This window comes from Streptopelia decaocto (genome assembly GCF_964273445.1).
Source record: "Streptopelia decaocto genome assembly, chromosome: 14".
Taxonomy (NCBI): Eukaryota; Metazoa; Chordata; class Aves; order Columbiformes; family Columbidae; genus Streptopelia; species Streptopelia decaocto.
In genome coordinates, this window is record NC_138669.1 from 13293829 (window position 1) to 13321015 (window position 27187).

The 27187-nt window shown below is 48.8% G+C and overlaps 2 protein-coding genes across 4 annotated transcripts in view; one reads left to right on the forward strand and one right to left on the reverse strand.

Moving 5' to 3' along the window:
- AHCY (adenosylhomocysteinase) overlaps positions 1-12371 on the reverse strand; it is a 29046-nt gene extending 16675 nt beyond the window's left edge. Inside the window, exons 1-4 of the mRNA XM_082065604.1 lie at positions 12260-12371; positions 10371-10561; positions 7480-7555; positions 5518-5670 (exon numbers count right to left, since the gene is read on the reverse strand). Coding sequence (XP_081921730.1) covers positions 5518-5670; positions 7480-7555; positions 10371-10561; positions 12260-12287 — 448 coding nt within the window. The 5' untranslated portion in view covers positions 12288-12371. The remainder of the gene's footprint in view (positions 1-5517; positions 5671-7479; positions 7556-10370; positions 10562-12259) is intronic.
- A 12709-nt stretch (positions 12372-25080) lies between these two features.
- ITCH (itchy E3 ubiquitin protein ligase) overlaps positions 25081-27187 on the forward strand; it is a 58994-nt gene continuing 56887 nt past the window's right edge. For all 3 annotated transcript variants that reach the window (XR_014185385.1, XM_082065263.1, XM_082065264.1), the window contains exon 1: positions 25081-25182. The gene's annotated coding sequence lies outside the window, so the exon portion shown is untranslated. The remainder of the gene's footprint in view (positions 25183-27187) is intronic.

The window sequence follows — 27187 nt, forward strand, 5'->3', positions numbered from 1 at the left end:
CAAGTGACACTACCTGCCTGGCCGCCACAACCTATAAGAAGTTCACAGGACAGGGTAAGTGGAGAATCACCCCTTCGAACAGCATGCAGAACATCATCACTGCTGGGAGCAACAGCATCAGCACAGCCCGGGATGGGAAGGGGGACAAAGCTGATGAGAGCAGCATCTCTGGCTAAGCAAGTGGCTTTGAACACAGGGGACAAAGGAAGGGTCAGGCAGACAAGGGGCCTGCAGGCTCCGGGAGGGCTCCGTGCGGCCAGGCCAGGACTCTGCACAGCCATATGGACCTTCACCCTCCAGGCACCCAGGGCGCAGGTTCTCTTTAATCTCTATCAATGATCTGGATGACAGGATCAAGTGCACCCTCACTAAGTTTGCAGTGACACCATGCGGGGTGGGAGTGTTAATCTGTTGGAGGGTGGGAAGGCCATACAGAGGGATCTGGACCAGCTGGATCGATGGGCTGAGGCCAATTGTCTGAGGTTCAACAAGGGCAAGTGCCAGGTCCTGCACCTGGGTCACAACAACCCCATGAACGCTGCAGGCTGGGGAGGAGCAGCTGGAAAAGGAGCTGGGGGTGTTGGTGACAGCGGCTGAACATGAGCCAGCGTGTGCCCAAGTGGCCAAAAAGGCCACCAGCATCCTGGCCTGTACCAGGAATAGTATGGCCAGCAGGACTAAAGACATGATTGTGCCACTGTACTCAGTACTGGTGAGGCCAAACGTTGAATCCTGGAGTCAGTTTTGGGCCCCTCATTTTAAGAAGGACATTGAAATACTAGAGAGAGTGCAGAGGAGGGAACGGAGATGGTGAGGGGCTGGAGCACAAGTGTGATGGGAGTGGTTGAGGGACCTGGGGGGGTTCAGCTGGAGAACAGGAGCTGAGGGGAGACCTTCTGATCTCTCAACTGCCTGAAAGGAGCTTGGAGCCAGGGGGGTCGGGCTCTGCTCCCCAGGAACAAGCGCCAGGAGCAGAGGAAACAGCCTCAAGTTGCATCAGGGGAGGTTCAGATTGGATATTAGGAAAAGTTCCCAGAAAGGGCTGTCGGGCATTGGAACAGGCTGCCCAGGGCAGTGGTAGAGTCACCATCTCTGGAAGGGTTTAAAAGGCATTTAGACGAAGTTCTCAGGGACATGGTTTAGTATTAGAGTTAAGTTATGGTTGGACTCAATGATCCTGAGGGTCTCCTCCAACCAAAATGATTCTATGACATGGGTCCCCAGCAGGCACCCACACCTTCCAGGCACCGGGGATGTTGTCCCTCCCCAGCAGGCTACAAGAGCACAGCTCCTGGGAGAAGGCAGGTGGGTGCTTTGCCTCAACCCTTTGGATTTCACCTGCCCTGCTGGAACAGGAGCCACGGCAACAGCCGCTGGGAATCCAGGGGCTCGGGTCACCCTCCCAACAAGGGCCAGGGGGAAGAAAGGAGGAAAACAATCCCAAATTTGTACCTGAGCTCAATTAAGTGAGAAAGAATACAGCTTGTTAAAGTGATCTTCAAAGTGCAGTGCTCCAGCCCCTGGGAAGCGCAGCGAGCTGTTGTTTCCTCCCCCGCCCATCCACACGGGGGCGCCCGCCCCAGCCCTCCCGCCCGCGCTCCGCAGAGCAACAGCGCCCCCTAGCGGTCCAACAGCGCCCTCCAGCACGGCCCGGCCCGCTCCCCACGCAGGACCCCGGTCACACAACCCACGCACAGCGGTGCCACCACAGCGCCTCACTCGAACTCCTTGGCCGGGCAGCACACAGGGCTGGTTCTAGCGCAAACCCATCCCCACTTACCAGATGTCAGCGGGAAATACAGCACAGCAGGGAGGAAACGGCCCAGGAGGCTCGAGGGGTGTGTGGGAGACCCACCTGGCACAGGCCAGCCAGGGAAGGGACCCACTGAACACGCTGTTTGCAAACAGATGGGGACTTGGGGGTGATGAGACAGCTGGATGCCATCTTGGGCACAGCAATGATAGGACAAAGGGCAATGGATATAAACTGGAACACAGGAGGTTCCACTTAAAGATGAGAAGAAACTTGTTCCTGGTGAGGGTGGCAGAGCCTGGCCCAGGCTGCCCAGGGGGGTTGTGGAGTCTCCTTCTGTGCAGACATTCCAACCCGCCTGGACACCTTCCTGTGTAACCTCATCTGGGTGTTCCTGCTCCATGGGGGATTGCACTGGATGAGCTTTCCAGGGCCCTTCAACCCCTGACATGCTGGGATTCTGTGATGACAAAAGGAGAGTTTTCCATTCCTGGAGAAGCCGAAGGGAGGTCAGTAGACCTGTGACCTTGGACTTCCCACAGGCGGACTCTGACCTGGCCAGTGCTGGTCAGCTCAGCCCCTTGGGAGGCAGCTTTGAAGGACAAAGGGGTCCAGGAGGGCTGGTCACTCTGCAAGAAGGAAATATGAGGCACAGGAGCAGCTGTCCCTGTGTGTTGGAAAGTGAGACGAAGGGGAAGAAGAGCAACCTGGTTGAACAGAGAGCTGCAGATGGAACTTGGGAATAAAAGGAGAATTTATGACCTTTGGAAGGAAGAACAGGCTACTCAGGAGGACTACAAGGATGTCGTGAAGTTATGCAGGGAAAAAATTAGAAGGGCCAAAGCCCAACTAGAGTGGAACTGGCTACTGCATAGAAGACAATTTAAAAAAAAAAAACAAAACACAACACTAAAGTTTCTATAAATACATCAGAAACAAAAGGACAGCAAAGGAGAATCTCCACCCTCTGGTGGATGTGAGGGGAAACACAGTGACAGAGGACAAGGGAAAGGCCAAGATAGTAAATGCCTCTGTGCCTCAGTCTTTAATAGTCAGACTAGTTGTGCTGCAGGTACCCAGCCCCCTGAGCTGTAAGACGGGGATGGGGAGCAGAATGAAGCCCCAATAATCCAAACTGGTGAGGGTCTGGAGCACAAGTGTGATGGGAGCAGCTCAGGGACCTGGGGGGTTCAGCTGGAGAACAGGAGCTGAGGGGAGACCTTCTGATCTCTGAACTGCCTGAAAGGAGCTTGGAGCCAGGGGGGTCGGGCTCTGCTCCCCAGGAACAAGCGCCAGGAGCAGAGGAAACGGCCTCAAGTTGCGCCAGGGGAGGTTGAGGTTGGATCTGGGGAACAATTTCTTCCCCAAAGGGCTGTGGGGCATTGGAACAAGATGCATCACACTGTACCAGTCCCTCCCACATCAGGGACAAGAGGGGAGAAAGAAGCAGAGAGCAGGAGGGCTGGAAAAGTGAAAGGAGCTCAGCACAAGGACCCCCAGGAACAGGGACACCAACTAAAGTGTTAGACCTGCATGGCAGCAAAACAACCTATGAACATGGAAAAATGCATTTTTTGACTTCTGACAATGCCAGGAAGACAGGGAGGCATGATCAGTTGTGGTAGTCCTTGCTTGGCATCAAGTGGCAGGAAAGCAAGAGATCATGAACATCAGACAGGCAACCTATGAAGCAAGAGACCTCTGACAGCAGAGAAGGAATCCCTGCATGGCTGAGCAGACACCACTGAAAACCTCTCATTACAGTTTAAATAACACAAAGGTGTTGACTGTTCAATTACAAATAGATACCAAATATCAACAAATTGACACCAAACTGGGAGGAAGGGCTGACACACCAGAAGGCTGTGCTGCCATTCAGCAAGACATGGACAGACTGGACTGGGCAGAGAAGAACCTAATGGAAAGCAGAGGGGGGAGTGTAGGGTCCTGCACCTGGGGAGGAACAACTCCAGGCACCAGTACAGGTTGGGGTGGACCTGCTGGAAAGCAGCTCTGCAGAGAAGGACCTGGGAGTTCTGGTCGACAACAAGGTGACCATGAGTCACCAATGTGCCCTTGTGGCCAAGAGGACAATGGTACCTGGGGTGCATCAAGAAAAGTGTGACCAGCAGGTCGAGGGAGCTGAATCCTCCCCCTCTGCTCTGCCCTGGGGAGGCCACATCTGAAGTTACTGTGTCCAGCTCTGGGCTCCCCAGTTTAAGAAGGACAAGGAATTACTGGAGGGAGTCCAGCGAAGGGCTATGAAGATGCTGAGGGGTCTGGAGCATCTTTCTGATTAAGAGAGACTGAGAGAGCTGGGGCTGTTCAGCTGGAGAAGAGAAGCTGAGAGGGGATCTCATCAGTGTTTATAAATATCTCCAGGGTGGGTGTCAGAGGATGGACCAGACTCTGTTCAGTGCTGCCCAACGCCAGGGTGAGGGGCAACGGGCACAGACTGGAACACAGAAGCTTCCATCTGAACATGAGGAGAAACTTCTTTGCTGTGCGGTGCCAGAGCCTGGCCCAGGAGTCTCTTCATGTGGAGTCTCCTTCTCTGAGACATTCAAACCCACCTGGACTGACCTGTGTGATCTGCTCTGGTGACCCTGCGTGAGCAGGGGTTGGACTGGATGATCTCCAGAAGTCACTTCCAACCCCAACTACTCTGTGATTCTGTGACAGCAGCTTGAGGATGAAGGAGAAAGCAAAGCGTGTCACATAGAAGTTCTTTCCTCTCTTCACTGTGCTCCTGCCCACAGGCACACACAGATGGAGAGCAGCCCCAGCCTCCTCCCTTCACACAGCTCTATCCATCGTCTGCCACCTTGGGATTTTTTCCCCACAGCTTCCCCCAAAAGCAGTGCAAGAGCCACAGGAGAGCTGACCCAGTGGGCTCCTACAGCAACCTCACCTCTACAGACCGAGAATGAGCATCAGCATGCCCTGCTGCACCAGTTTAGTTTCCATCCTGTATCACCATCCAATTTGCTTCATATCCCAGGTCAAAAGCACCTTTTAGTAACACTGGGCATCTGTGGCTTGCAGCGGCACAGATGACAGACATGACAAAGCTAAGGAGAATCTGTCATACTTGCCAGGCACAGATCAGCCCACTGCTGCAGGCCACACCAAATTCCCTCCAGATAAATCTTTTTACATGAACATGTGCTAGCAACACCACACTGCTCTGTCCTCATTTCTGCTACCTTAGACTGAAGGTAATAAGGCAACAAAGCAAGAGTCCCAGCCCTGACTCCACCAACATCTTTGCTGACATAAACTGGATGAATTAATGCCTTGTAGTTTATATAGGCAGAAAACTGTTCCCTTTCCAAGAAAGGCTACGGGTTGTCATGATTTCATCCACAGGCACACTAAGAGGACAGGGGGAAAAAAATGCATTAATGTTAGAAATGTTAATTGAAAGCGGATATTAAGCAACTCTAAACACAGCTGATTTCCAGGAAGCTTTTTGCAGGTCAGCAGTACCACTGGTCACTCTCAGGTAATGGGCACTGAGAAAGATGACCAGGACAGGACACTGTAGCTTATATCATACAGAGCAGAGACGGAAACAGCTCCTGCGGGTGAGAGATTTTGGTCTTGGACTGTGAGCTATTTTCATAAACTCATTCATAGCCTGTTTGAACATGCCTGTCCCTCTTCCCCACCCCTTCTTACACATGCAGGGAATTCCCGCAGAAACAGACCGCCTAAACAGCCTCCCAAGCAGAACTGGGCCCGACAAAACAAATACAAGTCACCTTTCAAGAGCTCTGGGTATTTGGTATGAACTAGGTTGGTAAGATCTCCACCATCATCCAAAATCATGTTGAGGGGCTGCCCATCCTTGAAGTACAGGGTCTGCTCAATGCACCACAAATATTCCTCATCAGTCTCCCCTTTCCAGGCAAACACTGCATGGGAACAAACACACACAATTAGCCAGTTTCTTACTCAGCATGTAGTACAGCAGTCAAAGGAAGATTTCATCAGCAGCTCTCAGTAGCAGAGCCAACAGCCAGATGATTATCTGTGCCTGCAGGCCAGAAAAGACATTTGCATTGAAAAAAACATCTCAGAATGAGCAGAAGTGAAATCACTTTGCCTTCTGTTCCAGGCCACCAGCTTGGTCAAAATGTTGAGACTTCACTGCTCTCCTTCTTCCATGTTAAGAGGGAAAAGGCAAAGCAAACTAGAGCAGATTCCCATTCACAACACCCCATTTGCTCCCCTGATACACTCTGTGTTACCAGGAATTAGAAATAGCCACTGGATATATTCATACAGACAAATGAAACCACAACTGCAGCATTTTCTAGCACAGCAGAAAAGAGGGACTAGACTTGAGCATAAACAAAGCACCAGACTACAAACTCTTCAGCAATTTTGAGTTTAAATTCTAGTCTCTAGCACAGCACTAAAATCCAAGTTGCCATGCCTATTCTGTGCTATTTGGGCATATTTCTATATCAATACATCTACCACCAGCATGTTGCATCTAGCAGTATTTTTGCCTTTCCAGGAATTTGTACTGGCTTCACATGATACTTGAACTTCAGTGGTACTCAGCCATTCAAAATATATTAGGCATATGATTTACATACCCCAACATTTGGCTATATTGTCATGTTTCCACAGAAAAAATAACTCTTGAGCCACAAATCATGCAATTGCCCCTTCTGAAGAAACATTAATCCGTATCTTATATTGTATCCAAAGGATCAGCACCCCTCCCAAGGTCTTGTAAATTCAGTGTGCTGAGTGCAATATTAACAAAATGAGCAAGTTCCACAAAACACAAGGGCAGAGGCCAAAAACTTAGACAAATGCTCCACCCATAGACTGCTCTTCAGCTGAGTTTTGGCTGTTAAAAGCAGTGAGGAAAGCACTATCCTAACATCAGCTCTAGAGGGTCCTGCCTGTTCCTTTGAGCTCACACACCAGGGACAGGAGGTGACACCTGCAGCCGGTAATGGCAAAGGGGCTCATGAAGGGACCACTCACCTCTGTTACCTTAGAACGGACCACAGCTGGGAAATACTTGTGGAAACAGCTAATTATAACAGAAATGAAAGACACCTGCCAACGGACAGAACCAGGCTGTCAGAAATCAGATTTAGCCTCTGCCAGCACCCGGGCTCAGGCCCATGCAGTTCCCAGCACAGAGCCATAGGATTGTGTGTACTTAAGCCGAGCAACACAGCAGAGAGCTTAATGTATTCCTGCTGATCCGCACGGAATTGCTTTTTATTGGAAGGCAACAGTAACAAACCAGCCGCATCCCAATAAACCACTTCAGGGATATTCGGCAGCAACACAGCTGGCCTAGCTCTAGCCTTAAAATACCTTGAGAATTGACCCTGTCACTGTAACAGCACACACTGCAGTTAACATCCCTTCCCTGACCCCTATTTAGCACCAAAAACCTCCATCTACACACACCTACACACTGATCCATTTAATTACCCAGCCCATTCAATCACCTTAATGACCAGGCTTAAAGCTGGTACATACAGCCAGGCTCCTTCACAGCACTGTCAGGAAAGCCACAAGCACTGATGCATACAGCTTGAATCAAATGGCCTCGTTTGTAACAGCCACTGCTTTGAAGGGCTGTTTCTATCCTGAAGCTTGTTCAGAAGAGCTCGATTTGTACACAGTTTGATTTAGCTAGAGCAAGCATTACACCCCAACTCAAGCAAATCAGAACATGGAAAACTTACCAGGGACACCAGCTTTTGCAATAGCAGCTGCAGCGTGGTCCTGAGTGGAGAAAATGTTGCAGCTCGACCATTGTACCTGGAAAACAACCCAAGTTTTGTTTGCTGAACAAAGTTCTGAGATATCAGGCATGCTCTGCCAGACACAGGAGTTAAAATGGGAGCAAGAGCAGAAAGGCATATTAGTGCAGATTCCTGCCTTTCTCAGTCACACTACAAAGTTAAGGTGAAAACTAAGTATCTGAGACTAGGCCAAGGGAAAACAATGTCGCTTTGGGAGAGAATGTGATGGAGCTTTAGTTGTGACACATGTTCAGCCATCTCCTTACTCATGAGAGCTTCTGCCAGCCAGCCAGAGCGCACATTCAGCTATAGCTCTTCAAGAAGTGCACAGTAGGGTGGGTTTAGAAAGTTTGGGTCCATAAAGTTCAGATTTTCAGAACAGCCACATAGCAAGTGTCCACTGAGGGATATGGACATGAAGCAACACACCTGCTGGCACTCAGAAGAGTCAGAAATGCAGCTGAAACAGTGCACTCCAACAGGCATTCTCCAAGTTTATGCTCACCCAACTCCCACTCTGTGCTCCAGCCATGGAAGTTTTTCACACAGATTTCAGAACTAAGTTCAGGCACCTAGAAAAGCAACAGTATGTTGCTGAGTTGCATTGAAAAGTATCCGCGTACCTACTATAGCTCCCCAGCACGCACAGAAACCAGCGCGTCCCAGAGGCATACACAAGTTCTCACCCTGCTCCCTACAGAGCTGACTGGCAGGTGTTTGGGGGCTTATTTCTAACAGACCTTGAGAAGCGAGGGCACCAAGGCATAATCCTTCAGCCTCTTTTCAGATACCCATCCCACTTTATCAAGAACTGACACTTCAAAGTCAGGGTTGCAGTACAAAGCACCTCATCAGAGCCTACACGACCAACGCTCATCAGTGAACACACACCTGGAAGGAGTGCAGGGAAACCAAATTCATGACCTCGAGCCCTGCACCTCCTCACCTGGGTTTTTCTAAGCTCTTTCCATGTCAGTACAGATGACATGAGGAGGTGGCATGAAATTCAGCGTATACAGAACACCTATGTATTGTTTACACTTCAAGCACTTGATACGAGACATAGGCCACTGAAACTCTGCATCCTCAATTCTGTAACACCGGTTTGTGATAATAGCAAAGACCCTAGAATAACTGTCATACCTGATGGGCTTGGAACCTAATACAACACTGGTTATGAAGGGAATGCATTTTTAGTACAATTTTAGAATTTACACTCCAAGTCAGAGTATTTATTCTATCTTTATTAACCCAGCCAAAAAAGGGATACCAAGATTACTACATTGCAGTGAGCTACATCCTCATTATGTAGGGTATGGTTTCACCAGAGTTTCAACTCTTCCTTCCCAGGTACCAAAGTTCTGACAAAACAGGTGAACCACGGCTGAACCCAAACTCAAGACAAAGTCTAAACCAACAGGGATGCATCAGGACAAGGAGCTAACACAACAGTACACATCTTATAGGCACCACCATAACTTATGCTTAGAGGAACAAAATCTCTGCAGGTACCTCCCTGAACGACTTGGATGAATCCGATGTAACATTAATTTGGGGTTGTGCTCAAACTAAAGCAGTTTGGCAATATTCCAGTAAGCACAAAGCTGCTGCCTAGGCCAGCCATACTGGGGTACAGCAGCCAACAGGAGAAGCAAGGAGCTTCACAGGCCTCAGTGGCTACTGCTTGCTTTGAAATCCTGGGGAGAGACAAGTGTTTCATGCACAGAGTGGAATAAAGCCAGAACTGTACCACCATGTCAAAGCTCTTTAGCACCATTTGCAACTGTGGAAGAGCTCTGAACAGGCTGAAGAACACCTGCCCAACAGCAATGTCTTGCCCACACTGACCTGGCATGTTGCTTACACCCACCTCCTCCACTTTTGCAGAAATGCCTCAGCTGCTACAGAGAGAGCACTTTCCCTTCTGCCAGTGCCTCTTGATGACCATGACACTGCTCAACTCTTTTAACCATTCCCAGGGAGGGATCCCATACAGGGCACCTCTGGCCAGCCTGAGTCCAGGCAGCTAAACTTCACAAAGAAGGAATTTCAGATCACATCCATGCTTAACATAACCCATCAGTAAGCTCCAGTCAGCTCAGCATATAAACTACATGGACTATGCTCAGATGACTGGCTCTCCTCACGCTCTGAACAGCCAACACTTAGCTGTGATATTTGGACTTCATTCAGCAAGTCAGGCAGGGGACACAATGCAGTAAGGACTTAAAAGTATCTCAGTCTTTAATACGGACCAGGGTAACTGATCCATAGTTACACAACAAATTCAAAGTCAGTGGAATCCCCCGCTCTCGATCACTAAACCATGCTGCCTCCCTGTTGTTTTCCCGCAGGGCTCAAGGACCAGTGTGAGCTCTCCGAAAGCTTCATTAGTTTGTGCTGACTTTACTAGGGCATGCTGTGGTTCTTAATACAGGCTAATCTGAGCTGGAGGCAGCCACTTCAACACTACCAGCAACAGCACTGCATGCCCAAGCACAACACAGTTGCGTGGGAGCAGCTTTCGGCACCACTGCTCGGGGTGCTGTACAGATAGCTGCTGGAGCCAGTGACCCAGCCCAAAACAGGCACTCAAAGATTCAGTTTGTCTGGAGGGAAGACACACACCACATCCCAGAGCTGCACACAGTGCAGGTAACAAGCTTTTTGCTTACAGAGAAAAGAGATCACACATCCACCTGGAGACTGCACCAGTCTTTTTCAAATAGCAGAGACATTTGCCAGGATCCCTAAGGTACTTACATAAGCAGCGCCCCAGGCATAGCTCTTGCCTAAGAACACACTAAAGGAGAAACTCAGAGACACTTTACCTCAGCTCCCAGCGCTAAAAGGGTCTCTATGAGAACTGCTGTCTGCACGGTCATGTGAAGGCAACCGGCGATACGTGCGCCTTTCAGCGGCTTGGACGCAGAGTACATCTCTCGCATCTTCATCAGCCCCGGCATCTCATTCTCCGCTATCTCAATGGCCTTGCGACCCCAGTCTGCAAGGCGGATGTCAGCTGCAAGAGGAGGACAGATGTCAGAGTTTAAATAGCTGAGACCTTGGTATCCGTTCACATGCTTGTGGACAGGCATCGGTTGCAACAGCTGAACACCCAGCAACAGCTGGGAGACAGAGCTGGGGAAAAACAGACCCTATTATATTTATTCTCTGCTTTTTTACTAGTGGTAAACAGGCTTTCAAACAAAAATAAGTGTGCTCCTGTAGGAGCATATTAATCAACTGCGATCTAACATACAGATATCCTGAGGCCCATTAATTCATTATGTCCCAGCCTTAATGACTCCTTACAAATTCCATCCAAGGGTCTGACAGTTCCTAGAGAGATTTACTTCCACAGCATTAAGACGTGCATGGGTGGGGGGAAGCTGCCCATATGGCAATAGCTTCCTCACATAACACCCACACGGCATGTTCCCTGCTAAGTGCACCAGGAGCTGAGCCCAGCCCAGCTCCGCCTCTTAAGAGTAAAACTGCGGGGCTCCTACCCACCTGGATCCACAAAGATTATTTTCAAGGCACTAAAGCTGCCTTAGTTACAAGCATACTTCTGCCTTTGTAAAAAGGATCTATAGTAGAAAACTCCAACACAAACTGAACAAGATAGACCTCTGACAGGTTAGCTCAGGGTAGAAATACTGTACTCACCAGAGATGTCTGACTCCAGCCTTAAAAAGGCAAGGGTCCAACAGCTAATGCCTGTGTGCACCACCCACCAAGCGTCCCTCTTACTCAGCTAGCTCCTTCAGAGATTTCAGAAGCTCCCATTTCACTTTAGAACACTGTGAGATACTTTTTTCACCTGCCTAGAGAACACAGGCCGTTTAAAGCACTCGGGAACACTAGGATCTCTGAGTCAGATCACCGCCTTTAATACAGACAAGCTAATTGCATTTTGCTCCAGAACGAAGCCCGGGGCCGCTGTAGCCATCACCCACGCTGCAGCTGCCGCCACACCAGCAGGGCACTGAGAAACCTCGGGCAATGGAAGGGCCATGGAAACAACTGTATCAACAGGGGGATGGTCATTTATCTTGCTCCTCTCCAAGGCTTGGTAGTTTTACCAGGGCTGCTTAAAAATACATCTTGTAGTATTTTATGTTCATAGCCTCCAAGGCAAATTATTTATGACTGAGCCTTACGGATTGATGTCCTTCTCTTTGAACTTAGCCTTCAAAGAACACACAACTCTTCATAAATTTAGGGGGGTTTTGTGGAGTTTCAGGTCTACAAAAATACCCGCCAAAATCTTTTAAGGAAACGTGTCACACGGGTCGCAGATTTAAAGATCGTTTCAGATTCGGAGTGAAAGCCTGGCCCCAGCACAGGGCTTGTGGGGGCAGCCAGGGCCGGGGGGCTGGGCAGGGGGCGGCCGGGGAGCAGCAGAAGCGCGGGTTTAACCGCGGGTTTAGCCCCGGGAGGGGCGGCAGGTCCGGGAGCTGCTGCGGACCCCGAGAGGCCCCCTCCTCCTTCCCCGCGGTATTTCAGCAGCACGGGTGCCAGCCCAGCCCTGCCCCACGGCGCGGGGGGCGCTCAGCTCGGGACCCCCGCCCGCCCCGCGCTCCCGCGGTGAGCAGCCAGCTGCCATCTTCCGCCGCCGCCGCATCGGGGCCGCGGGGCTCCCCGGCCCGGCCCCGGCGCACCGCGCTCGGCCCAACCGCGGGGGAGCCGGCGGAGGCCCAGGGCTGGCACTCACCCACTTTGTACGGCAGCCGGTCGGACATGGTGGCGGTTCTGCCGGCGGAGGAGGCGCGAACGGCCCCGAGCGCGGCTTAAGTAGCGGCGGCGGCGCTTGCGTGGGGCGGGGCCGCGGCGGCACGTGGGGACGGCGGCGGGCGGGTCGCGGCGGCTCCGGCGGGACCTGAGGCCTCACGGTGCCGGTGGTGGCCTGGGAGGCTGCCCCCAGTACCACACTGGGTCCAGGGGCCTCCTGTGCCCCTGGGAGCACAGCCGGACCCGCGCCAGGGCAGGCTCTGCCCCCCACCGGTGCCAGAACGGGCCATGGATCCCGGTACCGGATCTGTAGGAAACTCATCTCGCCAATATAACAGGCTCAGGCAGGAAAGCAGATTTTATTAACGATTTTGCAAAAGCGAGTTTCCTACCTAATAGTAGGCACACGGAACAGAGCAAAAAGCCCCTGCCTATATCACCCTAATCCCGGCCGCAAATCCCCTCTCCGGTTCCCAGTGGTTGGTACTGCAGGGTTCACAGACCACCCAACGCTGCCTCAGTTTACCTGTCTCATTCATCAAATTCTAACAACTCCCTCCCCTTATTGATTTAAAGTATGCATTCTTGGCTCTTTGTCTACCTTTCACCCTAAATTAACTTTTTAAATACAATAATCAGCTCGCATTCTGGGATTAGTTCAAAGAGACTTTGTTTTACATTAAGGATTCATAGCCTGATGTCTCTCAGTCCTCCGCCCCCCTGGGGACAGGTGCCAGATCAGTTGTAAAAACACTTCTCCTTCAATGGCTCCTTACGGATCTGGCCGTGGAGCTGCTGTGGGCGCTGACCAGGCAGCTCGCCCTGGCTCACTCTCCCGGGGGGCTCCCTGAACGATCCCATGGGCTTGTTAGTGTCAGCGGTTACTGGTGTACAGACCGTGAGCACAGAGAACAACTCAGCGTGGCCGGCAGCGTGCGGGTGAGATGCCGGGCAGCCGCAGCCGAGGCGCAGCACGTGAGTCCCTCTGGACCTTGGACCTGGCCGTGGCCCGTTCCCCTCTCCCGCGACAGCCGGTTTGGCAGGTGTAGGGCAGGACGGTTGCGGGCAGGGCTGCCGGACCCTGACCCCGGGCACAGCTGACGCCTGCGGCACACACCGGAGGCACAGCCCGGCTTCGGCCTTGGCCTGTGGTCACACACACGTCCGGTCCTGTTCTAATGTCTGAAATACGTTTTTCATAAGCTTCAGTCATGATCTGCGGCAAATTTCACAACCAGGGTGTAATATACCCCTTTTAGCTGTGAAATATTTTGAAGGAAAGACTTTCTCATACCCATAATTTCTCACTGAATTATTTTGCAAGGTTTGAAATAATTCTCAGTACAGAGTTCACCCCAACACCCCGACTCACAGTGCTCCCTGTAAATGAGGTTCAGTATTTGCTATATGAGCAGCAGCCGACCTTCAGTGCCCGGTCCTGCAGCAAACAGTCCACACAAAAACACAGAAGCCACAGTAGGAATCCTGTAGCCCTACAGCCAGTACACATACAAATGGTAGCATCTGTGTTCGTATTTGGAGCACTACAGGTGTATCGGCACACCTGATACCTTACCAAGCAGTTCTGTAAATCTAAAGATGCCCAAAAGAGAAGCATGTTCTTTCCTCTGGGGCAGGTCCATCTAAGTCAGTCACGCCTCTGTTGGTTTACGTCACCAAAATGTTTTTGTCACAGCTCGAGTGCACTGGCTGGCAGCAGCAGGACAGGAGTTGGGGCTCTGGCAGTTCCCCACCCGCTCCTCAGGGACACCAGGGACAGCAGGCAGTGCTCCAGGCTCAGGGAAGAGCGGCTGGAAAGTGCCTTGGGGGAAAAGGACCTGGGGGTGTTGGTGACAGTGGCTGAACATGAGCCAGTGTGTGCCCAGGTGGCCAAAAAGGCCACCAGCATCCTGACTTGTATCAGGAATAGTGTGGCCAGCAGGACTAGAGGAGTGATTGTGCCACTGTACTCAGTACTGGTGAGGCCACACCTTGAATCCTGGTGTCAGTTTTGGGCTCCTCATCATAAGGAGGACATTGAAATACTAGAGAGAGTGCAGAGAAGGGAATGGAGCTGGTGAGGGGCTGGAGCACAAGTGTGATGGGAGCGGCTGAGGGACCTGGGGGGTTCAGCTGGAGAACAGGAGCTGAGGGGAGACCTTCTGATCTCTGAACTGCCTGAAAGGAGCTTGGAGCCAGGGGGGTCGGGCTCTGCTCCCCAGGAACAAGCGCCAGGACCCGAGGAAACGGCCTCAAGTTGCGCCAGGGGAGGTTGAGGTTGGATCTGGGGAACAATTTCTTCCCCAAAGGGCTGTGGGGCATTGGAACAGGCTGCCCAGGGCAGAGCTGGAGTCACCGTCCCTGGAGGGGTTTAAAAGGTGTTTAGACGAGGTTCTTAGGGACATGAGTTAGCGTCAGAGTTAGGTTAGGTTATGGTTGGACTCAATGACCCTGAGGGTCTCTGCCAACCGAAATGATTATTTGATCACTGGCAGACTGCAGTGTCTGCTGCCCCTGCACACCTGCCTCTGAAAACAGGCAAACCAGGACCTTCCCGACAGCCCCGCTTTATACAGCGTGACCCAAGGGCAGCAAAATGCTCCAAATGTGCTTTTCATTAGGTGTCAGCCCACAGCCTCCCCAGCAAACCTGATCTTCAGTTTGTCAATTATGGACAACGTCTCTACTCACTAACCCCCAGCAACTGCTGCAGCGATGAGAACGCATACAGATGCAGAGACACACAGACACAGAGTTCTTGCTAGTAGTGAGAGCAGAACAGAGCAGAGCTGAGCCAGGCTGAGCTGACTTTTATTAAGGGTTCTCAGTTTATAGGTTTACAGATACAGGCCTGGACCAAGAGGTTAGACAGGATGTTTTTTTGAAAAATGTTATTCCAAATACACCACCCACTTATTCACATGCCCATTCACACATCATACATACAGGGGTGGTTTTCTGGCCCGAGATATCGTTCTCACTGGCCTGGACTGTCACTCCTTACACTCATAAAAAACATAATTTTGTATAACCTGTCCAAGGCCCGCACGTCCTGCTGTTCCCACAAACCGCTACACATAACATGTCCTTCCTAAATTAATGAGCAAGGCTGGAACAAAGGCATCGTTTAATATAACTCCCACTAATTTCAGCTCAAGGCACACTTCCCTGTGAAAGCTGAAAGGGACCAGCACCTGACGACAGTGAAGCCAAGGAGTGGGTGGTGGGAGCTGACAGTATTTATTAAATGAGGACAGATCAGCTCCACCCAGCGTGAAAGTGCACCAATGCTTGTCAAAATATTCGCAGTTCTTTATAACTGCATAAGAAGTGCTTACAGACAAGTCATGCAGCGGCATCATTTGCACTGACCTGATTTAGGACATTAATACCTCAAAACACTGTGCTATGCTATATCTTAATGTGTAAGTAGTCAGTGCCTCGACTGCTCTTACCCTGGTCCTTTCATTGTTGCTGACACTGGTGGATTTGGGACACCAGATGGCACACGATAGGCACAAAATGGAGGGAGAAAGATATACTGAAGAAGGAAGAACAGGAAAAAGAAGAGTACAAAAAACCCCAATATTCCACTACCTAACAGTGTACATGAAACAATGACAGGATGTTATTCATGTCATACATCCTGCAACTGTTTCATTTACTGTCCTAGTTCACCTAGGGAAGTTCTGGGTTGGATTTAAATATCTCACAGTCACTGAAAAGCTGGGAAACTCAGGGGAAAAAACAAACAAACAAACAAAAAACAAACCACAAGCATATGACATTTCTTAAGAGCTATATTTAAAGAACTATATTTAAGAACTATATTTAAAAATAGACTGGGCTTACTAGCACGGCTGGGAAATATTGTAGATGTCAAGACTAGGAGAAAACATCATTTTCAGCTCTGTATAATACAGATGACACTTCACACAGGTACTCCATATAAAGCCAGTTAGTTACTTGACTGGGGCATTTTATATATTATATACATTCTTAGAAGGATTTTGTGCAATTCCTTATCGAAAGAATATCTGGGATTTGTTCAACAGGATTCTCACTTGGCAGTGCCCGGGGAGTATCTGTGCTGAGTGTGAATCAGAAACATGCCCAAAAAGAGGCTGTTGTCCACAGGACTTTGTTTGCCACAGCAGGTGGAAGATGGGTACAAAGGGTGGCAAGAATGGCCTGACAATCAATGCAGCGCTGTGGGAGTGTGGAGAACTGGGTCCCAACCCTTCCATAGCACATTGGCCCCTGTGGTTCTGGCTCAGTCCCTTAGGACAGGCTTTGCATGAGTGATCGTTAATTGCATATTCATTTTCTAGGTGCCCATAACAATCATCCTCTGCTTTTTCCTGTTCTTTGACCAATGCTCTGCCAGGCTGCGTGGACTGAAGTCCAGAGCACATCACTGAGCTTAGAAAATCCAGCAAAATGCCAAATACTCTGACAAAACAAACCCTTCATGTCCCAAAGTGGTACCCCAAAACAATGAGATCATCTGATGTTATGTTCTGTACCTCAGTTCACCCTTACCCATAAACTACAAACGGTGATTTCACTTTCCCACAAACTTACATACACATTGCAAAAATAAATTCATTTTTGCCCGTGAAGCACTACAATATCGTGGTGGCAGCATTCAGGTGCACCCTGAATTAGGAAATAATATTGGTTTACCCTGCGCAGGGCTTTGATGAGGAGTGAAGAAGAATCCTCACAGTGAATGATGCTGAGGAAAGAGGTGCAGCAGAACTGCTGCTCCAGCCAGCATGAGCCGCTCTGCGCAGTGAGTCAGGGACCGTGTTTGATGACCCGTTTGGTTTGTATCATGGTAAATGTCACAAGGTGCCTAATGGAGGTTGTAACAGTGATGGCATCACTGGCATCTTCTAAGTGTTTTTCTCCGTAGCCTTCCCGCTCCCGAGGGCCCCAGCCAGCAGCTGGAGGTTGCAGCAGCTCTGGATCACCCACACTGCTAACTGAGCTTAGCAGGGGTCCCATGTGGACAACAGCCCTTGGTGTTCATCCCTTAAATCTGCTTTTAATATAGTGCTGCTACAGGTAGTACTTAGAGTACTCAGAAGTGTGTTGCAGTTCATGCCACAAGTAAACTCTCCCTACCTGCCTTGAGCATAAACTCTGAGACATATTGCCTCATGTGTTCGCACAAAGACCTTCAAAATGTGATTTCCCCCTCAGGATCATCTTGTGCAGCAGCACAGACCACCACTGAGGATCTAGTTCAGTTACTGCTACCTCAATCCACAGCAACATTTGTATTACTGTAGCAAGCATTAGCATTATGGTTATAATATCATTCGCCCCGGCGATATTAAATTCAATACATTCCAGATTCACTGCACCACTCTCCTCAGTAAAGACTTCTGCACTTTACCAGGTCCTGATTTTATATTTGTGGTACCATCCACTTTCCCTTGTCAACTGCCCAACAGAGGGCAGAGGTAGCCTTGCTTTTGACTTCCCTGTGAATGAGGACTACCCACACTTCAATAAGAGTTTGGTATGATCAAGCTGATGCCTTTTGGGAGGAGTACGGTTAGTCCAAGGGTTAAAAGGAGTCTCTGTTTTTGCTGCAAGAATACTAGAAATTGTTTACTTGTGAACATGCTGTCTGTACACCCAGTGCAAGCATGAACTGAACCAAAAGCTAGAAGATAATAAATGGTCTCCTGGGATGGGAAGTTTGGACTAATTTTACCTCTTGCCTCTTATTTTCCTTATATCCTTAACAAGAGAAAAAAACACCAGGTTTTGTTTCTTAGAGGAACCTGGGGCCAGCCGGTTACACAAGAGGCTGGTTCAGTCCCTGAGAGCCTGAGGCTCTGGGTTGGTGGTAAATCGGTACAACATCAGCTTCTCCTCCCTCTCACAGCTGTAGCAAGCATGAGCATAACACAAACTGAGGACCAAGCCCTGAGCCTTGTCGAGCAAGTTTAACCACATAAATTCTCCCTTAATCCAGTCTGGGAAATTATGAGCTGGTATGTTAATGGCATGCCATGGGACTGGTACAGCAACCTTCCTGCCCCTCGCTATTACTCACCTCAAGTTTGCGATTCAGCTGCCCAGTTACTTAGCGCACACTGAGCATGAGAAAGGCTGGATAAAATAAATAGAGCGAATGAGCACGATTACTAGTCAGCCTGGGATATTGAAAGCCCGGGCCTGTTAGATTCCCTGCAGTCCAAGCACTGAGGTTTGGTTCAGAGTTCTTGTTCAGAAGTGTAATGCTGTAGCTCCAAGGGACAGATGGACTTAGTGGAACACACAACTTGGCCTCTTGCTCAACAGGACTGATAACTTGAGTGGTTTTGTTCTTTTTAGTGGATAGCATTGGGATATCCTGCTACAAGGGACTAAATAAGGTAAAGAAGGTACAGACCCCTGAAGCTGATACAGACTTTTAAAGAATTCACAATAGAAGCCAGTTCATGAGCTTTACTTGGCTTTGGATCAAGCCCCAGGTATTTAAATTGTACTTTCTCCCTTTGTATTAGTTTTGATGGTGCATAGCTTTTATCAGCATCTGTTCTGCTCTGAAATGCAAGCTGATTTACACCAGAGCAATTTGCAAGGAGGTAAACCACTCAGAGGAAGAGCCAGCCTTTCTGATGCAGATCATTTCCAACTGCATAAATGAGGGAAGTTATCAGGGTGGGACAGGAATAAACCTGGGTCTAAACAAGATAAAAGCTCCCTCTCTACCAGCAGCTCCATTTCAAATACTCTCCTCAAAGAGCCTGGCAGAATCAGGTATCTGCCTCACTGTTTCTCTCCCTTATGGGTCCTGGATGCAGCATCCAGAGGGCAAAGCCGTAACCGGGGTGCAGGTGGAGCCCGTGGGTACCTGCACGTCTGCCACCTGTCCCAGCACCGGCCCCGCTGACCCGACGGCTGCTTCCAAGGGCTCTGAGCAGACAGGAACTGGACGGAGCCATTGGTTACGAAACACATGGTGTGTTCCACATATCCCAGCACCAGCATGTCATGGCTTTTTCTGAACACTCCCCAGCAGATTCACAGTATCATGTTCTTCAGTCCCAGGGAAAAAGAATGTTCAGCCTTTTGCTTGGGGAAGAGGGGAACGGTTTTCCCAGGATCTTGTCCTTCCTTTAAAACATCTGCGTATCTTGGTTGTGTCATTTCCGTTCTCAAGACACCTAATCGCTCCTTCCAATTCTCTGATTATGCACTGTCGAGCAATTGAGTAATGAAATACTTAATTAAGTAGCCACATGTCTTTATTTAATTAGATTACTTGGAAATAATAATAGTTGCTCGCCAACCTGAGGGTTTTGTTAATTCCTTCTCCAGATAACAGGAAGTAATTTATCTTTTCCTACTGATACTTTTCTAAATCCCGAGTCAAATTAATCAATTCTGATTTTAAAGTCAATTAGCAGTAGATAGACTCCAACACCACGCTGTTATCTTCATGAGAGAAATGAATTCAGACTCAGATGGCAAGGCAGCACAACAAAAATTCTCTTTTTGGGGATAACAATTTCAAGATAAGTCAAATTTTAAAATATAAAGCACTTGCTCTAATAATTACCTAGTTAACAAAAACCTCCAGAAGACTTATTTGTACAACTTACTTTATAGTTTTTTATAAATTGCTTTGAAATCCAGTAATGAAAAAACTATGTGAAAACAAAATATTCCTGCATTTATAAACCACCAACTTTACAAAGCCTTAAGTAGGACAGAAGTGTTAAGCCACTGTTAAAGATTTACAATAGCTTAGCAACTAATGGGAGCTGATGACATCTGATGACTATTCAACAGTCATTGTGTGACATTTGCTTGGGGCTGCGTGTAGCCCAAATTTGGTCAGCATTCCCGCTACCAAAATTGCTTCCGTGGAGAGATGGTCACTGTGGTCTCTTCAGTACCCAGACCAGCTTTATGTTGTCAACTTATACAGCATGAGCGGACTGAGGTCCTAAATGAACTTGGACAAAAAGCTCAGGAAACTCAACAAAGAGAAATGGAGGTGGTCAAAGAAGCTTCTGTATCTGGGCAGGATTAAACCCCAGTTCAACAGGACATGGGGTCAACTTCCTAGAAAGCAATTTGGTGGAAGAGGTGCTGGGGTCCTGGTAAACAAGTAGGTGTCCACTAAGTATCCCTGTGACAAAGAAGGGCAACTGCGTCCAGGGCTGTGTCACCAAGAGTGTAGCAACTGGGTCACAGAAGAGAACCTTGTCCTTTACTCGTAGTGGTAAGAACCCATCTGCTAGTGCTGGGTTTAATTGGAGCTCTCTGGTGTAAGAGAGGTGCTGATGCACCAGAGTCCAGGGGAGGCCAGGAGATGGTCAAGGATGGAGCACAGGACGTGTGAGGAGATGCTGAGAGAGATGGTTGTGTTCAGCCTGGAGAAGAGAAGGCAAAGGGGAATCTTACTGCTGTCTACAACAGCCCGATGGGAGGGTGTAAAGAAGATGGAGCCATACTCTTTGCAGAGGTGCCCAGGGACAGGATGAGGGACAAGAAGCAAAAGTTTCTACACATGAAATTCCAGTTAGATACAGGGAAAAAAAATCACTGGGCAGGTCATCAAACACTTGACCAGGGCATGAAGAGGCTGTGGGATCTCCATCCTTGAAGATATTTATCTGTTGATTGGACAAAACCCTGTGCAACCCAGTTGGTCCTGCTTCAAGCTGGGAGTGGACCTCAAGAGGTTCCTTCCTACCTAAATTATTTTGTATTTATGTGATTCTGCCTGGATTGTTGTGGATTTCACTAGAATTAAAAAAAAAAAAAAAAATCATGAAACACTTGTCAAGGAGCTAAGAAACCCAGCTCTATTCCCAACTCTGACAGCGACTTGCTGTGCAACCTTTACTAAATCATGTAACCTTGGGAAGAATAGGTTTGTCATATGTGAGGTCAATGGGGATCTGTTGGTTGAGAGTGGAAAAGGGAGTGATGGAAGGCACGGGTTGGTTCGGGAGAACCCTCACACTCCAAGGACAGCAGAATAATAAGGGTGTGCAGTGCTTCTGCTACACAGTCTAGTCCCAGCCCTCTAGCCAAGGGATGCTACACCTTTGAGGTATCAGAGAGAGAGACTTCAGTTCAGAAATCTAATAGAATTGCAATATTTTAATGATCCTGCAGGATTTTTTTATTACTACATAAAGATTCAAACATGGAAGTGATTTATACAATGCCGTCACACACCCCCTTATCCTCAGTGGTTTCCCAGTCAACTCCCAGCACCAACAGCTCTAACTCAGAGTGCTATTAATAGTTCTGGCTGTAACAACACAGTTAACAGTGTGTTAGTGATTTGAATATTGCTACTTACAATAGCCCAGCCGAGAATAAACACTATATGTATTTTGCCACAAGAAACAATCTCTGTCCTAGTGACCTTGAAACCTGGATTGGACTGACAAAGAATGGAAAAAATATTATTAATATTAGTAAATATTATACCTCTGAAATTTAATTTCAGAAGCACTGCTCGACCATATAAAACCCAGGAAATCTGAAAAGTTATAAAGTATACACAGTTTTCCTAAAAAGCCTTTGCACAAGATCATCCTGAACCGTTGTAGCAAACTTTCTTAATCTGTTCGGGTTCTCACTAGTCAAAAGAAAGCTATGACAGGGAATAGCAAGAAAATTCCATCCCACCTGAGTATCTTGTGTCATAGAACGTGTAGAGAGAAAGAAAATAATCAAAGAGTCTCCTCCTATCCCCAGATAAGCAAACAAAAGAAAGGTAAAATCTTGGTTACGCAGCTCATCTGTCACTCAGTTGTATTCATCTGTGTTTGCCACCTTGTTCCGGGGTTAATTCATTATTTGTTGTTCCACCTCACTGATAGGCCGTGATTTTTAACAGGGAAAATGATCTCTGAAAGAGTGGGAATGTGAAGATTGCTCTATGCTCTGGCAAGCATAAACTGCTCAGTAGTCTGTACACCTGGATTGCATTATTTTTCTCATGAATTTTACAGAGCGGATAGCACCAGTGGAACTTGATTTGAGGCATCAGAAGCTGAAAAGTAAAGAGATTAGGGTTGCTGGGGTTGAATAGCAGTCACTTTACCAACATGCCAGTTACAAAAGGAGGAAAAAAATGATAACACACAGGACAACTTATGTGGTGTCCTTGAAAAGAGACACAATGTTATTAGTTGGTGTCTGCTTTAGCAACCTTTACCCTGGAAATACAAAAAACAGACAAAAACAGAGCCTGTAAACGGCCACACTGCCCTAGGGATATATGCACATCTGTGGAATTCGATGGGAGTCACGTATATGTGTACTTGAGGTACCATTCAGCTTCTTCCTACAAACACAAAACTTCTACTGAAGTTAAAATTAATTCTCACTGCTGGGGTAAGAGCGCATAGTACACCTAGCTGCAATGTTCCTATGGTTTGGAGAATGAAAACACAGGCAATCTGCAAAAACAAGCCCAATATTATGTACCAGCTGGGAGAGGGAACAAATAACACTGTAAAGGAAACCCAGATCTGCAGATGTGGAACTCCGGCTGAAGGCAGCTGAGCTCATTTTTATTAACTTGAATGACCATTTAAATGAGGATCTGTATATGTGGTCAAATAGCTGTAAATGAACATGAAGACTTAAAGGTGTATAGAAAAGCTTTAGAGGAAAAAAAAAAAAACAAACAACAAAACAAACTTCAGAACTTAATTCAGCTGTTGAGTTTGTTTAGTTGTGATATTGGGCTGTAACTTTGGCATCAAATTTGCTTCCCAGGGTTGTGCACCGTTCTGACAAAGCCCCACAGTTCCAACCCTTCAGCACTCACATGCTCTGACTAAGCAGCACATACTGTCTGTGCTGGAAATAAAGTGATTCCTGTGCTTGACATTATGTGCATATGTACCTTGGTCAATCATAACTGCAGATGGCTAATTTGCATTGAAACCCGGATGTTGTTCTGTTAGGGGAAAAGAATCTGAGTTGTTTTCTTGCATAGGCCTCGTCAGTGCAAATTGCTCACTTCATCGTACCTGTGGGACCTTTCTCATTAATGTGTGAAGTAGGGAAGACAAGACGGATTTTCACATCCCTAACAGTTGTATGAAAATGCTAAACTTTGCACTTATGAAATATGTGATTTTCCTGAAAAATTAATGAGGATGTTCTCCTGCTCTTTGAAAATTAAGGAGTCTTTTCTCTGATTTCAGTGCATGGAAACTGAACTCTCATTCTTCACTGTCAAAAGAGGAGGTGCATTGTGATCTCTACGTATTCGCTTATGCAATAGCACATTCTGATTAAGAAAAAATACTGTTGAAACAAGAAAGGTTTTATATAAAGGTTATAGCTTAAGTATCTGCAGTGGTTACATCAGAACTGTAAAACCTTGCCTGTGTGTCACAAAGCCCACACTGCTACCAGTGATGTCCCACTTGCTTGACTGGTAGAAACAGATTAACCAGTGTGTCCCTTCGTCCTATTCAAAATTTGAAGTTATTAGTGTTACTGTGATAACACAGCACCATGGATGGCCAGAGGTTCGTTAAAGGTATTCTTGTAATTTCAGAGGAGCATTAGCCCAGCCCGCAGGGTTGTTTTGATGATCAGTTATCTGTATTGTAGTGTACATATACATATACAAACACACATATACATACTCTATGCATGTGTGTATATATACACATAGCTTGTATATTGTTTGTATCCATGAGGAAAGTGCTAAGGGATGCCTTGGGTGCAGGAAGATGCCACCAACCTTCTTCTGAAGGGCAGGAAGCAGATGGGTCGTGGAGGAGGGAAGTTGGAGTGTTGTGAAGATGTGATGCTGCCCTCCTCATCCTCACCCACTCATCACATCAGGGTCCATTCAGCTGGGAGTCCAAAGTGGGTCTTGATGAGGTTCTTTCACCCATTTGATATGTTTAGATGGACATCACAGAATCCCAGCATGTCAGGGGTTGGAAGGGCCCTGGAAAGCTCATCCAGTGCAATCCCCCCATGGAGCAGGAACACCCAGATGAGGTTACACAGGAAGGTGTCCAGGCGGGTTGGAATGTCTGCACAGAAGGAGACTCCACAACCTCCCTGGGCAGCCTGGGCCAGGCTCTGCCACCCTCACCGGGAAGAAGTTTCTTCTCATATTGAAGTGGAACCTCCTGTGTTCCAGTTTGCACCCATTGCCCCTTGTCCTGTCATTGGTTGTCACCCAGAAGAGCCTGGCTCCATCCTCCTGACACTCCCCCTTTCCATATTGATCCCCATGAATGAGTCCCCCCTCAGTCTCCTCTTGTCCAGCTCCAGAGCCCCAGCTCCCTCAGCCTTTCCTCACACGGGAGATGCTCCACTCCCTGCAGCATCTTAGGGACCATGCACATGCTGGACTCATCCTGGTGTAGATGAGGTTCTTAAGGACATGATTTAGAGGTGGACTTCACAGTGTTAACAGTTGGACTCGATGACCTTAAAGCACTTTTCCAACCAAAGCGATTCTGTAATTCTTTCCAGGGACCTGGCCCAGAGGGTTGGTGTGAGTGCTGAGGGGACAAGCAGGCCCAAACGCCTCCCTGCTGCTCAGGGCAGCCTCACCAACAGCGGCCTAGGAATCGAGCACCATTGCGAAGCGTTCCCGAGAGCCGAGCGCCAAAGCCCGGGGACACAAAACCGAGCCACGACCCGAACGGAGGCGAAACCCCCCGGTCAGCAGAGGCCCCTCAGGCCGCTCTGAGCATGCGCGGCGGTGGCGCGGGGCACGCCGGGACTTGTAGTCACCGCGCCTGAGAGCGCCGAGTGACTCGGCGCATGCGCAGATCCCGCCCGACTTTGTAAAGTCGCTGCCTCAGGTTGGGCCGGGACCGGCTGCCATCTTGGCCGAGGGACGGAGCAGCCGCCGCGCCGCCGTGCCCGGTGAGGGGAGCGGGGGTCCGCGCCGCGGGCGGGGCAGAAAGGGGGAGGCGGAGGCGGCGGGAGCGGTGGGAACGGGACCCTGCGGGGCGGTGGGGCGCGGCACGGCGGCCTCGCCGCTCTCAGCTCCGGGCGGCCGTGGCACAGCGGCGGGGGCGCGGGGACCCCGGCGGGCGTAGGCCTGGCTTCGGGAGGGGTTCTCGCCCTCGCTGAGGGAGCCCTCCCCGCCGCGCTGCTTCCCCGGGCCCGGGCGGGGCAGCCCTTGGGCCAGTGGCCGGGCTGGGCCGGCAGCATCGCTCCTTCCCCGGGGACGGGGCGGCGGTCCCGGGACCCCAGCGCTCCCCTGCGAGGGCTGCCCGGCCCCGCCGCCCCTTCTCCGGCTGTGCCGACCCGCGCTGCCGAGCCCTTTCCCCGCTCCGCCTGGAGGGGACACCTGCCCGGAGCCTGGGCTGGGGGGCCCGGTGTCCGCAGCGGTTCTGGCTTCCCCTCCCCGGGCGGCCCCTGCCATCCTTTCCAGGCTCCTCGTCGCCGGGATTAGCCTCTAAACCTCCTTCCTCTTGGGGCCTTGGGGATTCGCTTTGCTTTCCGGCAGGCGTTCCGTGGCACGGCACCTTGTGTTTGGCCCCCGCGTCCCCCCCGCCCGGGGGCTCCTTCCAGGGCTGCGGGTTCGCTGCCTTCGGCTTGTCAGGGGACAGCCGTGCCTGGGAGTCCTGTTTCCTAGCGATAAAGCACGGCTCTAGCTGGAGGTTTATACTCAGCTGTGTTCCCTCTTGTAAACACGGCAGAATGGCAGCTGGTGCCACCGCTTTATTTTGGAAACACGGACAAGTTTTAGCTGTTAACCCTCCCGCTTCCAGTTAGGTTTGTCTTTGACCTTGTGTGGCAATAGTATCCAGATAAAAGCAGAAGAGAGTGTTGGAGGGTGCATTCATCTAATTGGTTGTGATAGCCAAGAATTCAGCTTGTTTGCATAGCTCTAATTTGTCACGTTAATTGGCAAAAGAACTTCAGATCTGTGTGTGATGCGGATAGAAGGACGGTGTGGCATTTGGGTTATCTGTTTTCATTTATGTAGCATCCTTTACACTTGACGTTTCAGAAAATAACCCCAGCAAAACCTGTCTTTATAGCTTAATTAGAATTGAAAAGATGAGAAACCAGGGTGTTTTAGGACTACTTTTCCAAATATATTATTGCTTGCTTTAGTGAGTTTGTCATTGTTTTGTTTGGTCTCTGCTACTCTTCCACTCATCCTTTTCAAGGAGAAAAGGAGAGAAATCCAGACTGGTATTTGCAGGGAGACAGTCTCTTTCAAGAGAATCACAGTAGATCCAGCTATTGCTTGCTTTTATTTACCTGAAAAGGCATAGATGTTCACGAATGAAACATGAACTGCAAGCTGTCTTCAGTTCTGAGGATCTGAATGCTTAAAAAAATCTTGTTTGAAAAAACACATTTAAATTATTTTCTCTTTTCTTGCAGCAAAAGTCCAAAGCAGTTCTAATTTAATTACAGTTACGTTGCTCTTTGCTACAGCCATTTCAATCTGAACTTGGTCTAGTGTGCGTTCTTAGTTGTGGTTTGGCTGACAGTTTCAGTTGCTGCACTGAATGTGTTCACCTCCGAGTGATCATCGGAATAATATGTAGCATTCTGATCCAAAGTGAATTTTCTTGCCTTTAAAACAAAGAACTAATATAGTACATGTGAAAGGTGATGTTGCAGTGGAAAATAACTGAGACTTCTGAGTGCTAGCTTTGAAAGCTTCTTACAGATTAAACAGTTATTTTGGGGTTTAAGAGAGACTGAGAGAAGATTATTTACATCAATTTATTAATTAAGCAGCATCACCTTGTTGTCTTCCCTCAATTTTCTCTCCCTTTGTAAAGTTCTGTTTCTTCTGTGCTAAAACAGACCTGAAATATGTTTGTTTCAAAGTTTCAGAATGGTTTGGTTAACTACAGAATAAATAAATGAATAGGAAGACAGGTAGTAAAGTAGCATGATG